This window comes from Sebastes umbrosus, chromosome 8, assembly GCF_015220745.1.
Source record: "Sebastes umbrosus isolate fSebUmb1 chromosome 8, fSebUmb1.pri, whole genome shotgun sequence".
NCBI lineage: Eukaryota > Metazoa > Chordata > Actinopteri > Perciformes > Sebastidae > Sebastes > Sebastes umbrosus.
The window spans coordinates 13,352,630-13,367,749 of NC_051276.1; the positions used below are offsets into that span (position 1 = coordinate 13,352,630).

The 15,120-nt window shown below is 39.4% G+C and overlaps 1 protein-coding gene across 5 annotated transcripts; it reads left to right on the forward strand.

The window, feature by feature from the left end:
- The first annotated feature begins 7 nt into the window (after positions 1-7).
- rmi1 (RMI1, RecQ mediated genome instability 1, homolog (S. cerevisiae)) lies at positions 8-11,914 on the forward strand. Of its 5 annotated transcripts, none has more exons than XM_037776581.1 (10): positions 89-322; positions 426-493; positions 826-1,042; positions 3,116-3,226; positions 5,345-5,494; positions 6,908-6,978; positions 7,945-8,068; positions 9,017-9,086; positions 9,207-9,399; positions 10,064-11,914. In XM_037776581.1, the coding sequence occupies exons 3-10, from the start codon at positions 881-883 to the stop codon at positions 11,109-11,111; spliced, it is 1,929 nt and encodes a 642-aa protein (XP_037632509.1). In that variant the 5' UTR covers positions 89-322; positions 426-493; positions 826-880; the 3' UTR covers positions 11,112-11,914. The 5 variants fall into 5 exon arrangements, with proteins under 5 accessions (XP_037632506.1, XP_037632509.1, XP_037632505.1 ...); XM_037776577.1 differs by having other exon boundaries at positions 93-322; positions 426-658; positions 10,061-11,914; XM_037776576.1 differs by having other exon boundaries at positions 93-322; positions 10,061-11,914.
- The last annotated feature ends 3,206 nt before the right edge of the window (positions 11,915-15,120 follow it).

Genomic DNA, 15,120 nt, shown 5'->3' on the forward strand with positions numbered 1-15,120 from the left:
GGAAGAGACGTCAATCACAAGAGGAGGGGGGCGTTTCCAAGGCGACGCAATAAAATCCCTTATTTCCGGGTGCAGTTAGTTAGTAGCGCTGGTTGCTCAAGTTATTCCTGTTTTATAATCAGGTATGATTATGTTAAGTTAAGTTGTGTCTTCTCTAAGTACTGGTAGAGTCACAGTTGTTATGTGTAACAACTGCTGTTGTGTGTGAGAGCTTTAATAATCATGTTGTATGGACACAAAGCTGTGGAACAGTAGCACCAACATTGATCACTTTTGGCGCCTTGGCTACTTTCCACCACACTGCTGCCTCCATGCCTCTCAGGTAACCTCTATATTAACACCTATTTGAACAAAACATGTTTTATTATGATTTAGTTTATGTTTTTATTGTTCTGTTGCAATCTCTCTTTCCCTCTCCTCCACAGTGCCCAGACGTGACCATCTGCAGAAACACAGGGCTTATCAAAGCTGATGTGACCACAGAACAACAATGGAAAGCAATTCTCCTGTGTTCTTGTATCATAATAAACTAATCTCTCCTGTCCATAAATCACCACAAGATTTGGTGTCAAGTGGATCCGGAGATACAGAGAGAAGATGACCCCTTCTTCTAACCCTAACCCCTGACACTTCTTGAATTTCCCTCGGGATCAATAAAGTTGCTATCTATCTATCTATCTATCTATCTATCTATCTATCTATCTATCTATCTTAACATATAAACTTCCCTTTAAACCCTCAGGGATTGCAGGGTGCTATGCAATGAATAAATAAATAAAGTTACAATTGAATATGAATAATGGAACTGTCTTTATATAATAACAGATAACAGTGGAGGAAATATCAGGAAGTGGCCCTTAAGTCAAATACACAAAGGAGGATGGCCCCTGACATCCAGGCAGTGGTACGTTCTACCCAAGCCTGGCTGCAGTCCTCCTGGCACGTCCTGGCGCCCTTTGCCTGGCTCGAGGCCTGCGTGGAGTGGCTGCAGGAAGAGGCCGGAGGAGTAGGTCGTCTGTCGCAGCAGCAAATCAACCAACAGGTAGGCAGGATGTCTCAAGGTCTCATTGTGCAACTGAATTCAAAATGATCACAGTTTAGAGTTTGCTCAGGTGTGATGGAGATAGCTCAGTTGTGATATGATGCAACTTAAGTGGGCCTATGGGACTTGGGTCACGTGACAACAGGTGGTCGTATACAGAGAGGGAGATGGTAACTCCTGTCTCTGTTCCAAGATGGTCTCTGGCATTGGATGTAAATGTCCTCTTGATCTTTCTCAGGCCATCCATTGACTCCTGGTTGATGACCTTTGACCCCCTCCCAGTCGATGCTGTAACTGGTTTTGGTCTGCTGTTTACAGATAGCTGATCATGTCTGTTTCTAGTATTCATTGAGTCTTTTGTTTGAGGTCCTTGCTGTTTCAACCAAATCGTGCTCCCCATCCCCACTGTTGTGTGGAGCTGAAACAATTAGTCAATCAACAAAATTCAAACATTTGCTGATTGGGAATTGTCAAATGTATGGATTTGCAGCTTTACGCTGTTTTGGATTTCTTTTTTCTTTGTTTTTGGACTTTTTGTTGGACAGATGTCACCTTGGGCTTTCTGATATTTCATAGATTAGACGATTAATCAGAAATATAGTCAACAGATTAGTCAATAATGAAAACAATTGAATATGGTGTCATACACCACTCCACTTTAAATCTCTGGGGTGAATCTGTCTTTAGGGTGTACCACTCTAGAAGGAATAACCCAGAGTGAATTTAATAATCTCCTTGACACAGCAGATGGTTTGTGTCTCATTCTTTCTTGTATGGAAGGAAATTACAGTATCCTAAACCGATATAAAAACTCAGAGAAGGGGTGTCACGATATACTGGTATTGACGATAACTGTGATAGTTAAAAATGAAACATTGATATTATGTTAATAATACACATATGATAATATCATGTAAATAATCCAGCTCCTCTTAAAATAATTTTATATATACAGGTATTGTTACAGACTCTCTCCACCTCCCTAAAATCATATTTTGAGTGTAATTCATTTGCCAAAAAAAGAGACAATGCACAATAAACAAAGTTAAAGATGAATTTGATTGCATTATTTTATTTATATTTTTTCAAATATTTGCAATAATATTGTTTTTGAATTCTTTGGCCACAATAATTGTGTAATAAAAATTTGATATTGTGACAGCCCTAACTCAGAGCATGATTTAAGTAGCCGTTTTATTCAACATGGCATGCCAAGTAACCTCAAAAGATGCTATACACACTGTGGGGCCCAGTTAACAAATATTGTTGACCCCTACACAAATATGCAGCGCACAGAAAGCACAACTCATTGAACCTTGGAGCAGACGAGCATCAAAAGCCCAAGATCATGCACAGCTCTGCAGCTGAGAAGAGGAAGATCATGCTACGGCGGGTAGCGATCGGCAAAAGTGAGCGATCGAGCAGTGAAAGAACACTTCCTCGTCTGACAAATCCTGGTTTCTGTTGCAACATGCTGATAGCAGCGCAACATTTGTGTGTAAACAGCATGAATCCATCCTGGTGTCAGCTGTACCAGCTGGTGGTGGTGTCATGTGGGTGATGTTTTCCTGCATCATTTGTATGCCACTGTGTACCTAAATATTGTAGCTGAACAGCTGCATCCCTCTGTGGCCACAGTCTTTTCTTATAGCTACGTGAGGAGGATAATGCTTCATTTCTCAAGGCACAGATCACCTCCTGCAGTGATGTCAGTTCATTCAAGAGGCCCACATAGTCGCTAGATCTCAACCCGGGAGAGATCTTGAACAATGTAGATCAGGATGTTCATATCATGAATAAGAGACCTAAAATCTGCTCAGACTTTATGACACTACTGAGTCACTATGCCTCAACAACATTCCTGTGATGTGATGTTACTTTTATTAATGTATCATAATTTGATGGCCATTTATGTCATGGGAGTGAATCTGAACTGATTCTTTGTCATGTCACAGATTGTGAAGTATACAAATCTTGTCAAATAACTGATAATACAGAGTGTCATAAAGTAGATCTTACAGTGGGAAATCAACTTGCTGTGAACGCTAACAGCTTCATGACGTGATGTTTTAGGCGCTGGACCAGTGGCTGCTGACAGACCTGAGGGACCTGGGCTACCCTGTTCTCCCTGAAGGGCTCTCTCAGGCCCAGAAGACTGAACTCAACGGCACCTTCTGTGTCCAGGTACAGGCTGTTGATCATATATTTCATGCATTATTTTTCATGTAATGTTTAATGTTAGATTTTATGTTAGGGACAGTGCCCATTGACCAGTTGATAATTATAAATTAGCCAGAGTTTTGGCCAGATATTAAAAGGCAAATAAAACAACCTTGTTAAAGACTATCATGTATAAACAGTATGCTGAGGACAACATATGCACCTACAGCAGAACACAGGTGAGGAGGAGGGAAAAAAGACAAATACCACATGGTGTAACAACAACACACACAAGCACAGCCATGTAACAGTAGAAATAGCTGTCCACTCTGAGCAAAGAAGTGATCAGAATGTTCCTATTGCATTTGTTTAATGGACCTGTCAGGTTATGACAAGCTTATTGTTGTTGGTGTTTGTTGTTGTGTTGGATCTTGAAAATATGTGGTTGAACTAGAGCTGGGCAATATAGTGATATTATATCGATATCGTGTAGGGCTGTCAATCGATTAAGATATTTAATCGCATGATTGTCCATAGTTAATCACGATTACTCGCACATTACACACATTTTTTTTTATCTGTTCAAAATATACCGTAAAGGGAGATTTGTGAAGTATTTAATACTCTTAACATGGGAGTGGGCAAATATGCTTGCTTTATGCAAATGTATGTATTTATTATTGAAAATCAATTAACAACATAAAACAATGACAAATATTGTCCGGAAACCCTCACAGGTACTGTATTTAACATAAAAGATATGCTCAAATCATGACATGGCAAACTCAAGCCCAACAGGCAACAACGGCTGTCAGTGTGTCAGTGCGCTGACTTGACTATGACTTGCCCCAAACTGCATCTGATTATCATAAAGTGGGCATGTCCATAAAGGGGAGACTCGTGGGTACCCATAGAACCTCACATATCTTGAGGTCAGAGGTCAAGGGACCCTTTTGAAAATCCACACATTGCCTGTTCTGCTTTGTGATGGTGACTTGACAATGCCTGACGAAGATCTCTGTTAGATCGAAACGTTGCTTCATTAAAATTGCTGGGATGCTGTGTGCGGATCCTTTTTTCAGATTTTTTCCCTTCTGTTGATCCAGCACCTGTAAAAACCTTTCGGATGTGCGAACCCCACAGCTTTTTTACCCCTTTGAAAATGGCCATGCCAGTTTTTCCCTCACCAAAATTTAGCACAAGTTTGGAGTGTTATTTAACCTCCTTCGCGACAAGCTAGTATGACATGTTTGGTACCAATGGATTCCTTACGTTTTCTAGTTTCATATGATACCAGTATCAGTCCTCTGCAACCCAAAAATTGGCAGATAGCGTTAATGCGTTAAAGAAATTAGTGGCATTAAAACAAATTTGCATTGATGCGTTAATTTTGACAGCCCTAATATCGTGATATGAGATTAAATATCGTCTTAAATTTTGGATATCGTAATATGGCATAAGTGTTGTGTTGTCCTGTTTTTAAAGGCTGCATTACAGTAAAGTGATTTCCTTCTCTGAACCTACCAGACTGTTCTAGCTGTTCTATTATTTGCCTTTACCCACTTAGCCACTATATCCACAATACTGACACATTATTTATCAAAAATCTCATTGTGTAAATATTTTGTGAAAGCACAAATAGTCAACCCTACAACATCTTTGCAATATTGATATTGAGGTATTTGGTCAAAAATATTGTTGTATTTGATTTTCTCCATATTGCCCAGCCCTAGGTTGAAGACATTTTTTGTCTAACTAATTCACATCCACTTCATCATGATGTGAGATACAGATTATAATTCAATAAACAAAATAGACAAAATCACACAGCAAGAATCATTTTGTTGTGCAGTTCATGGAAAAAAAGATGATTGGAGTACAGGCAGATTCCATATTATAACAAAGCACTACTGGATTTCAGTTTTCCTTTAGAAACCCATCTGGAAACTCAGAAACAGAGTAATTAAATGTAAATTGGTTCCAAAGACACAAAGATGGGAGCCACGAGATGCCTGTTCCACTCACAAACAAGACTAGCAATTCAAGAGATTCTCAAGTAGAGTATTGTATATCCATTATACTGTTATAAGACTGTAGTGCCAGGGAAAACGCAACGTAATCAAAGGTCCCTCTCTGTTTTAGGTTGACTCAGTATTGGACATCAGTCAGCCTGTGTATGCTCAGATGCAGAAGTGGAAGGGCTCAGATTGTGCCAACGACGAGGTCTCTGATGTTACACAGGCCACCCAGAGGCCCTGGGAAACCAGACCAACCCGTATGCTACTATTGCAGGTAAGAGGCATGTATGAAATAAAGTAGGTATAAAAAAAAAAATTTCCCTTGGATTTTGATGTTGTGCTTTGTAGGGGTGTACATCGATCTGGATCAATGTATCAATTCACTGATCAACGATGAAAACATCGATACATACTGTATCACTATCTTTAAAGGGACTCTAAGAATCATAAATTGCTTGTTAACAGTAACACCTGTGGCCGTTAAGTCAACAACAGTCAGCATTCTGTTGCTCGCGCTCGCACTACCGACACACACTTTAACAGGAGGTCTGTAGTTATTCTTTTAGTTATTTTTTGTGAGTTGATATATAAATGTATCTGATTGTGTTAAATAGACATAGGATATCATCTCATATCGATCACAGGCCACTGAATTAAATCAAATCAAAATCGTATCGTGGCAAACTTTGTGATATCAGCAAATATCGTATCGTTGTCCAAAGAATCAATATAATATCGTATCGTGTTGAAACTTGTGATTTACACCCCTGGTGCTTTGTAAATGAGTGCCCCAGTGGACCTAACAGTTGTATAAACCTTACATGAACAGAATATGTGCTATAAGTCATCTGCCTCTCAACTAAGGCAACCTCATGTTTGTGATAAAATGTAACCAAGAACTTCCAGCCAAGAAACACAAAGTTCAGGAGCTGTGTTATTACTTTGTTAATAAAACGTGTCTGTAAATAGTCTGAAAGCAAACATATCTTTAAAACACGTTTTGTGTGTGACTACAGTGTATTTGCCATTATAAAAACGGTGTAACACTATTTACTGGTGTGTACAATTATACTCTAATCAACTGTCCACCCATATGCTCTGCCCAGGCTTTATCTTTATGCGTTTAGTTGGGTAGAATAATGAAGACTTCCGCTTCTCTTCCTAACTGAATCAGAGTGGACAGGTGCAATCAGTGGGAGCATATGAAAGGGTAAATTGCTGGAATATAAGGCGCAGACAGTCATTTTCACCTTAAGTAATACACTTGTCACTGCTCTATGGTTTCTCAAGAATAGTGCTCGTGTTGCTTAGAAACATTGCAATGGCTTTTTCTTTTTTCTTTTTACTGTTTCTGAGACCTGAAGTCTCACAGTTCTAGGAGTCATGGGATGCAAAGACCCATGGTAGTTTAAAATATACTGGAATCACCTTCAAAAGGCAGGTTAATAAAGCATATACGCTTTGACAGTCTATGTTTAAACCAACAGTAAAGTTTTGGGAAGTTTTGCAGCTAAACAACCGACAGTGTGACTACAGTATTACAGTCATTTGCTCTTCTACTTTTAGAAACAAGGCTAGAGCAGCAATCATGTTGAATCTGCTTTTGTAATATTTTGAGAATGTAAATCTGTAATCATTTCCCTGTTCAGTTGTTCCTTCCTGGTCAAATACTCTGTATGTTGTATAGGTGACAGATGGAGTCCAGAGCTTGGAGGCCATGGAGTATCAGCCTGTCCCTGCACTCAGCACAGCTCTCAGGTTAACAATCAATCTCTGAAGCATTTATCTGCATTGTGGTGTCTTTTCGCCACTACTGACATAAAGAGAGAAGAACCATGACTTTCTACAATTTAGTAATAGTAATGTGTTCAAGCTAATGGAAGCTAATGGAAACAGAAGGACTGCTAACATTGCAGCTCGAACTTTGAACCTCTTGCTTATGTACCTACTACACAGAGGATTGTGAGTCAGAATAGCCAGTAAAGCATGCTGGCTTGCATACTGCAAAATGCGACCGGATGTAATAGGTAGGGCTGTGTATTGGCAAGTATCTGGAGATACGATAGGTACCATGATACAGGGGGTAATGATTCAATATATTGAGATATATTGCGATTCTGTAAGCATGGCGATACATTGCGATTTTTAAAGTTAAATTTTAGGAAAACTGTCATTGCATAAAGAACACACCAGAAATGCACTATTTTTATAACACACACATTTTGTACCCTAAATTGCATTTGATTATCATAAAGTGGACATGTCTGTAAAGGGGACACTCATTTGTACCCATAGAACCCATTTTCATTCACATATCTTGAGGTCAGAGGTCAAGGGACCCTTTTGAAAATGGCCATGTCAGTTTTTCCTCGCCAAAATTCTGCATAACTTGGGAGTGTTATTTAGCCTCCTTTGCCGAGCCCGCTACAACCTCCAAAAAAATTAAATTGCGGCCCATTTTTAAGAGGTTAATTAAAAATCAGTACAGTGTTTTTGGAGAATCGATACAGTATCACAACACATAATATCACGATACTCTTGTGTATCGATATTTTCTTACACCCCTAGCAGTAGGACATCCTGGTATTTTTGGCATACTGCATTTGACATACTATGTATTAGGACATACTAAACTTTTTTCTGGCAAATAAATAGTATGGTAGTATGTGTATTGGAGCTCACAGTAGATGTCTAATTGGGATTGTTGACTCTTGTAACCCTCAGGCCTGGTGTGAAGCTGCAGCTGCGAGGGCAGATGGTATGCAGACTTGGGATGCTTCTGTTGGGGCCGTCCAACATCAAGGTCCTGGGTGGTGAAGTGGAGGACCTGGTGGAGAGGAATAACCAGGTACACTGTTGGTTTCTGTTGTCTATCAAAAGCAGATTCAAGCCAATACATGTTTATGTTTTCTTATTTTATGTTAATAGTAATAATAATAATAATAATAATTAGGGCTGTCAGAGTTTAAGCGATTAATAACGCATTAACGCAACTTGCGATTTTTAGGTTGTAGCGGGCTCAGTTTTAAAGCTAGAGTGAAGAAACTGGCATCATCTGAAACTACAAAACCTAAGGAGGCAAATAATGCTCCAAACTGGCATGGCCATTTTCAAAGGGGTCCCTTGACCTCTGACCTCCAGATATGTGAATGAAAATGGGTTCCATGGGTACCCACGAGTCTCCCCTTTACAGACATGTCCACTTTATGATAATCACATGCAGTTTAGGGCAAGTCATAGTCAAGTCAGCACACTGACACACTGACAGCTGTTGTTGCCTGTTTTTCTGCAGTTTGCCATGTTATGATTCAAGCATATTTTTTATGCTAAATGCAGTACCTGTGAGGGTTTCTGGACAATATTTGTCATTGTTTTGTGTTGTTAATTGATTTCCAATAATAAATATATACAGACAGACATTTGCATAAAGCAGCATATTTAACCACTCCCATGTTGATAAGAGTATTAAATACTTGTCAAATCTCCCTTTAAGGTACATTTTGAACAGATAAAAAAATTTGTGAATAATTTGTGACTAATCACGATTAACTATTTGAATCGATTGACAGCTCTAATAATTTGATGTGAATGAACAATTTGGACCTAATGACTTTTAGATTAATTTTTCATGTGATACATCATTGAGATTTAAACCTAGTTCTTACGGGCCAGTTACTGTTTTTCACGGCTCATGAAGCAAAGGTAAAGACATAATCCCAGCTGTTCTCATACAGTATAAGATCACATGCAATAATGTATACAGATCCAGTGGTATATTTCTATAATACTCTGACAGGGCAGGGTGCTGTGTCGGACGCTAGGACTTCCTGAGGAGCAGCAGGAGGCCCCACCAGCACCACAACAAGGTATATTCAATTCAATTCAACAATTCTGATTTGATATAAAAGTTTCAGAATGGAAATGGATGCTTTTTTTTTTTAGCTTAAACTAATCATGATGTTTTTCCTCTTTTTGTTTCTCTTCAGGTAACCAGGAAGTGGAGGAGCTGGAGCTGGATGACGCAGAGTTGTTGGCCAGCCTGGAGGCCCAGGAGGTGGTGGTGGCAAGGGTTCCGGTCGGGTCTGTTCGAGACAGCGGCTACGGGTCGCTCAGCGAGGTCTCCACTCAGTCCTCGAGAAGCTCCTCTGTCAGGAGCCTCGTCTCAACAGCCTCATCCAGGTGGGTGGGAAACAAAAACAATGTGATGTTTTGACATTTTGATGCTGGAACTCCTCAGCGTTCACCGTCGGGCAAATATACCCTGACATTTAGAATTTTAGCATAATGTTTGTCTTCAGAAAGAAATATCTGCATTTATCTTTCAGCTCCTTTAAGAAGCATTTAACACTTTGATTCTACAGCCTATAAACAAACGTGTTTTATATAAAGTTTTTTGTCATCGCTGGTGTCTTTATCTTTGCCTGCTGTCCTGTGACCACCAATTTCCTGCACAGTCAGAAACAAATAAGAATAAATTGTCACAAATAACAAAGGCAGTTCACTAATTATGATTATAAAATGCAAAACAAGCTGTCTGGTGTCTAGTTATTGTAAATTTACCAACTTCAGGCTGTAATCAAAGATAAGCCAGTTTTGAGAGATATCTGATTTATATCTATCTTGGTCGTCTTGTTTCTGTAAAGTTAGAGCTTTTACTTTTTTCAAAAAGACCCCGACCTTGGAAAAAATATTCTGATATAAGCTGTAAAACCATATTTGCATTTTTGGGGTATTAGCAGTGGCATTACCTCTGGCACAATGGGTCACCAACACTGTTTAAACACTTACTGGTTTAAAGCTATATTAACTCAGTCTAACATTTTTGGCTGGTCTCTTACAGAAGTAGTTTGATCCAGAGCAACAGAGGTGGTTCAGTCCAAGGTCGTCACCACGGTAACCAACAAGAGGATTCCGACCTCTTTGACCCCTCGATTCAACAACAGACCCCAGATCACAACATGACGGACGAAGACTTTCCTGATGAAGACTTTGATGATCTTCCCCTGGATGAGTTGGACTGTGTGATTTTTCAAGAAAGCACAAATGGTACTATGCAGCCTGACAGCAGTCACAGAAGCACGCCACAGAACAACAACAGGGTAACGGGAAATGCTAACAGAGCAACAAAAGCCCAAACTGCTCAATCTGAGCAGCTCACTCTGAATGGCTCTGGGTCACGGCTTGGTTCTAGCAACTCCAGATGCACCACACAGAAAAGAGACCATCAGGGCTGCACTAGAGCCGCTACAGGGCCGATGTTTTCCCCAGCAGCAGCAGCAGCTTTAGAGCCATCACATGAGTTAGAATTTGTTACTAATGATGATTTCATGGATGAAGATATGGACTGCTTTCTTGCAGAGGTAGAAACTGGGGGGGCAAATCAGCTCCCTGTTCAACAAGGACCCAGTAGAGACAGAGAGAGCTCTACCAGCTCAGCCTCTGCTCTCACTCTGACCTCTCCACCTTTTACATATTTGCGCCTGCTAGAAGACACAATGTCCAAACCGCAACCTCGCGCCACGGAGATCCGCGTCAAAGCTTTCATCGTGACTCTCTTGGGGAAACTGAGCAGCAGCAACGGTCTTTGGCGCGTCTGCGCTACGATATCTGATGGAACCGGTTACCTGGACGCGGAGCTGTCCGATGAGGTGTTAACGGGCCTGCTGGGCTTCTCCGTGGCGGGAAAGGCGGCTCTGAAGCGTGACCCGGCCCGGAGAGGCGAGCTGGACAGCGGGATGAGGAGGTGTCAGGAGGGGCTGGTGGACATGTGCTGTGTTATGACCATCGTGGTTGAACCGGACGGCAGCAGAGCCGTGGTGACCAAGGCGGACCCCGTCAATGAGAAAGTATTCCAGGAGCTGGAGCAGAGGGCGAGAGACAGGAGAAAATAGACACAGAGAAGTGGTGGAGGGGGAGTGGGCGAAAATGAGAAAATTACAGGCAGCGGAGAAGAATATTGCCCTTAAGCAGAGATGAAAAATTGCAAATATAAGCATCGCCTTAAAAATCCTCCCTCATGTAATGAAACTAAGGTGTTTTTTTTTTATAATTGGTGATCAACCTGCCCGTCTGCTTCAGATTTGGAGAGCAGAATGTGTGAACTGGATGTCTGATGATCAGCACGCAGCGTGTCGCAATGCATCCCATCTGCTATATGTGAATGTGACATGCTGTCATTTGTCATTAGAGGATTTCATTCATCTATTCAGAGAGCTATTTTCTGCTCAAAACGCACCGCATCGCTCCCAAGCAAAGCAAACAGCTCTATAATATCTAAATGATCGGTTATCAACATGTTGTAACATAAAAAACTATGTGAAGAGAGGAGAGAAGTATGAGAGGAGGGAATCAGGGCAGAAAATAATTCATATTCTGATTGTTGTAATGAATTGCCAGCCTTTGCATTCATTCAGTACATCCATTCGTTCTGACTGAAATTGATTGAATATCCAAGGGCAGCGTGGGTTTAATCTTCTTTAATAAACTCCCCCAGAGGAGAATGAGAGGAAAGGGAGATAAAGGAGAGGCCATGAGCTTCGATTATTTCTGTTCATTACAGAGGCTCAGCTATGTTTTTAATCTTTGATTAATATATGTACCCCAAATTAAATGCCTTGTCTGTTTTTACTGTACATTGTTCTGATTTTACATTTTTCTTTTACAGTCTTTGACTAATAAAACATGCTTGAAGTAAGATGTTGCTGCTAATTTTATCTTTCCATTTCTCCTTGTATTCATTAACAATAACAAGAAAAATAATTCATTTGGTTTGTAATAGCTTTATTAAATGCACCTTTGGGATATGCACCGTTTAAGCACACATAATGGTAATTAGAAGTAGCCCTGCAGCATCATCTGGTCTTGTAGCTCTTTAGAGGTGTCTCTTAAAGATGAAACATCTCAACTATTTGTGATACTCAAATTAATTTGTGTCGTTTCTGCCATCATATAATATAATTAGGCGTCAGTCTTTCATACTTCAATGTCCTCGGTGTGAAAATAAAACATAATAAAGGTACCACGGAGGATGTATGTTCGTACGTACATGTGTGTGTGTCGGTGTGTTCGTGCAGCAGGGCTCATACATGTTTGTTATTGTCTCATGGCACTGTGTGCACTTCCATTCAGATTCATTAATGGCTAATCAGGTTGAACGTCTAAATCAGGACCCTGCTATGCATGTCGATAACCTGTTATGTGCTAATGAGGCTGGATGCGATGGAGGAGGGGGAGAGCTGCAACCCAGAGGGAAATACAAGTGGAATAAATATTGGGTGATAGAGTAACTGGAACAAGAGGGGAGTGTTGTCTCAGTGATGCTGCAGTCAAACCTCACTGTATAATATATATGCTGTATCTATTTAATAATGAAAGGGGGCTATATGGTGAGTACCCAGTGTAGCTTATTGACGAAATTATGACAAAAAACATTTCCTAAATATCTGTTAACTTTTTTTATTTCATGTTCAACAGGTGGATATATAGTCCAGTTGAAATGTAAGAAAGAGAAGAAACGAGAAGGATGAAGAAGAGGGAAAAAATGCTACACTGGTATTAAGAGAAGTCAAGGTCCACATATTCTTGCACTAATATTATACATATGTATCATTCATTATACGTAAGTTTGATTTAATTTTCTTCAGCACAAATTGTGCTGGAAGTCAAAAACAGCTGTATATGATGGTTTGTTGATCTATAATGTATAGGCCTAATAAAAGCTAAAACATGGTTTGAATTAAAACAAAAAGAAGGTAAATTGAATACAAAATGTAAATTACGATTTTAAAAAGAAATGTTAGTTGTAATTAATTTGCTGATGAATATCATGGGGTATGATCAAAAGCTAACAACAAAATGGATCTTGAGATTAGACAGTTTTCTATTCTGCTGTTTCAAAGATCAAGAATTAACTTTAATGCTCAACTTTGAAGGAATCCTTAAATTGCTCAGAAACAATGGAAAAACGAGACAAACTTCACCAGAAAAACTTCCAACTGAATGGACCTCGAGGTGAGATCTTGATTAATAATTGAGTGTCAGATAAAGTCAAGTGATCTACATTATGATATAATGTGCCTTTACTCAAGTACTGTATAAATACAAGTTGGGAAATATTTCCATTTGCATCTGCTTTTTATTTCCGAGGGAAATGTTTTACTTTTATTTCTATATTTACTTGACCACTCTAGTTTCTCTTTACTTTGCAGATTCAGATTTTACATGATCTTATAAAAATGATGTATTCTTTGAGATTCAACACTATATAAGGTAGTTAGAATTAACCCCACCCCAAACATCTGTAACATTTAAATGCTGCATAATAATAATAAGTAGGGCTGTCAAAGTTAACGCGATAATGAGGCATTAACACAAATTAGTTTTAACGCCACTAATTTCTTTAACCAATTAACGCAACTTACGATTTTCTTTTAGTTTGTAGTGGGCTCAGTTTTAAAGCTCTATATTGCTTGTTGGGCTTGAGTTTGCCATGTTATGATTTGAGCATAATTTTACGCTAAATGCAGTACCTGTGAGGGTTTCTGGACAATATTTGTCATTGTTTTGTGTTGTTAATTGATTTCCAATCATAAATATATACATTTGTATAAAGCAAGCACATTTGCCCACTCTCGTGTTGATAAGAGTATTACATACTTCACAAATCTCCCTTTAAGGTACATTTTAAACAGATAAAAATGTGTGATTAATTTGCAATTAATTGTGATTAATCATGGACAATCATACGAGTAATCGCTATTAAATATTTGAATCAATTGACAGCCCTAATAATAATACATGAATATAATATGTGTAATAATATAACCCACTTAAAGAGGCCTTTTTGCATAGTAGCTGGTTTTATGTTTTAGATATTTTGCTGATGGCATGTCTACCTATAAGTAAAATGTTCAATGCAGTACTTTTATTGTAACAGAGTATTTTTTTTTATTTAAGTGAAGGGTCTGAGTATTTTTTTCCGCCACTGCTAATATGTATGAATATAGCCTTTTAGGCAGTAAATTACCAGGACGGAAGTGGGCAGGGAACAAATACAGAGGACACGAACCAACCATTTACAGCAGGAATTCTTTTCTCAGAGATCGTTGATGAAGCTTATGACCTTCATCATTTCCTCCTAAATGTATTACATGTGCACTGTGGCTCTGGGGTTCATTGAAAGGCTGCACTGCACAGTCTTGTGAGGAAATTACAATTTTTGAGTCTTTAAAAGTTTGTCATGCAGCGGCACATGATAAATGACATATTTCAGAAGCAGCATGAGAAAGTGCTCGACCGCCCTAATAGCTTTCCATTTGCAATATTATTTCCTCGATGTTAGTCCTCTACTTCTGTCTCAGTACGGAGCGGCAGCAGGGAGAAAAAAAATAGGCTTTTTCATTCCTCTGTGAGTTTGGATGTACCTTTCCAAATTGCAGATAGTAGGCGAGTGGAGGAGACGGAGATAGGAGGGACAGAGCGCACACATGGGAGACAGAGCACTGTGCTAATTTCTCTAATGTTCATATACAGCTGCACTGTACCTCTTTGGCCATTACAAATATCAATGAAAAAAGTACATGAGCAATCCTAATACCCCTCCTGCTACAGCAGATGTAATTTTCTTTGCCCTATTAAATTTAGTAATGAAAAATCCACTTAGACAGCTCAACCTCTCTTTTAGGCCTCCATCAAAATGAGCAAATGGTTTCTCTTCATGGCAAAAACATACCTCTTTACGTGTGTGTGTGTGTCTGTGTGTGTGTGTGTGTGTGTGTGCGCATGCTGAAGCTTAAGGATGTGAATCATTGAAGGAATAGAAAATTATGAGGAACTTGTACTTAGGAAACAATAAAGTACCTTCTTTGTTTTGGCTCATCTGGATGGATTGAGGAGATGATT

Bases quoted from the DNA above. Each gene is read 5' to 3' on its own strand.
- rmi1 (XM_037776578.1), top strand. From the start codon at position 881: ATGGCCCCTGACATCCAGGCAGTGGTACGTTCTACCCAAGCCTGGCTG. The intron at 3,227-5,344 runs GTACAGGCTGTT...TCTCTGTTTTAG, and splicing joins ACGGCACCTTCTGTGTCCAG to GTTGACTCAGTATTGGACAT. The intron at 5,495-6,907 runs GTAAGAGGCATG...TATGTTGTATAG, and splicing joins CCCGTATGCTACTATTGCAG to GTGACAGATGGAGTCCAGAG.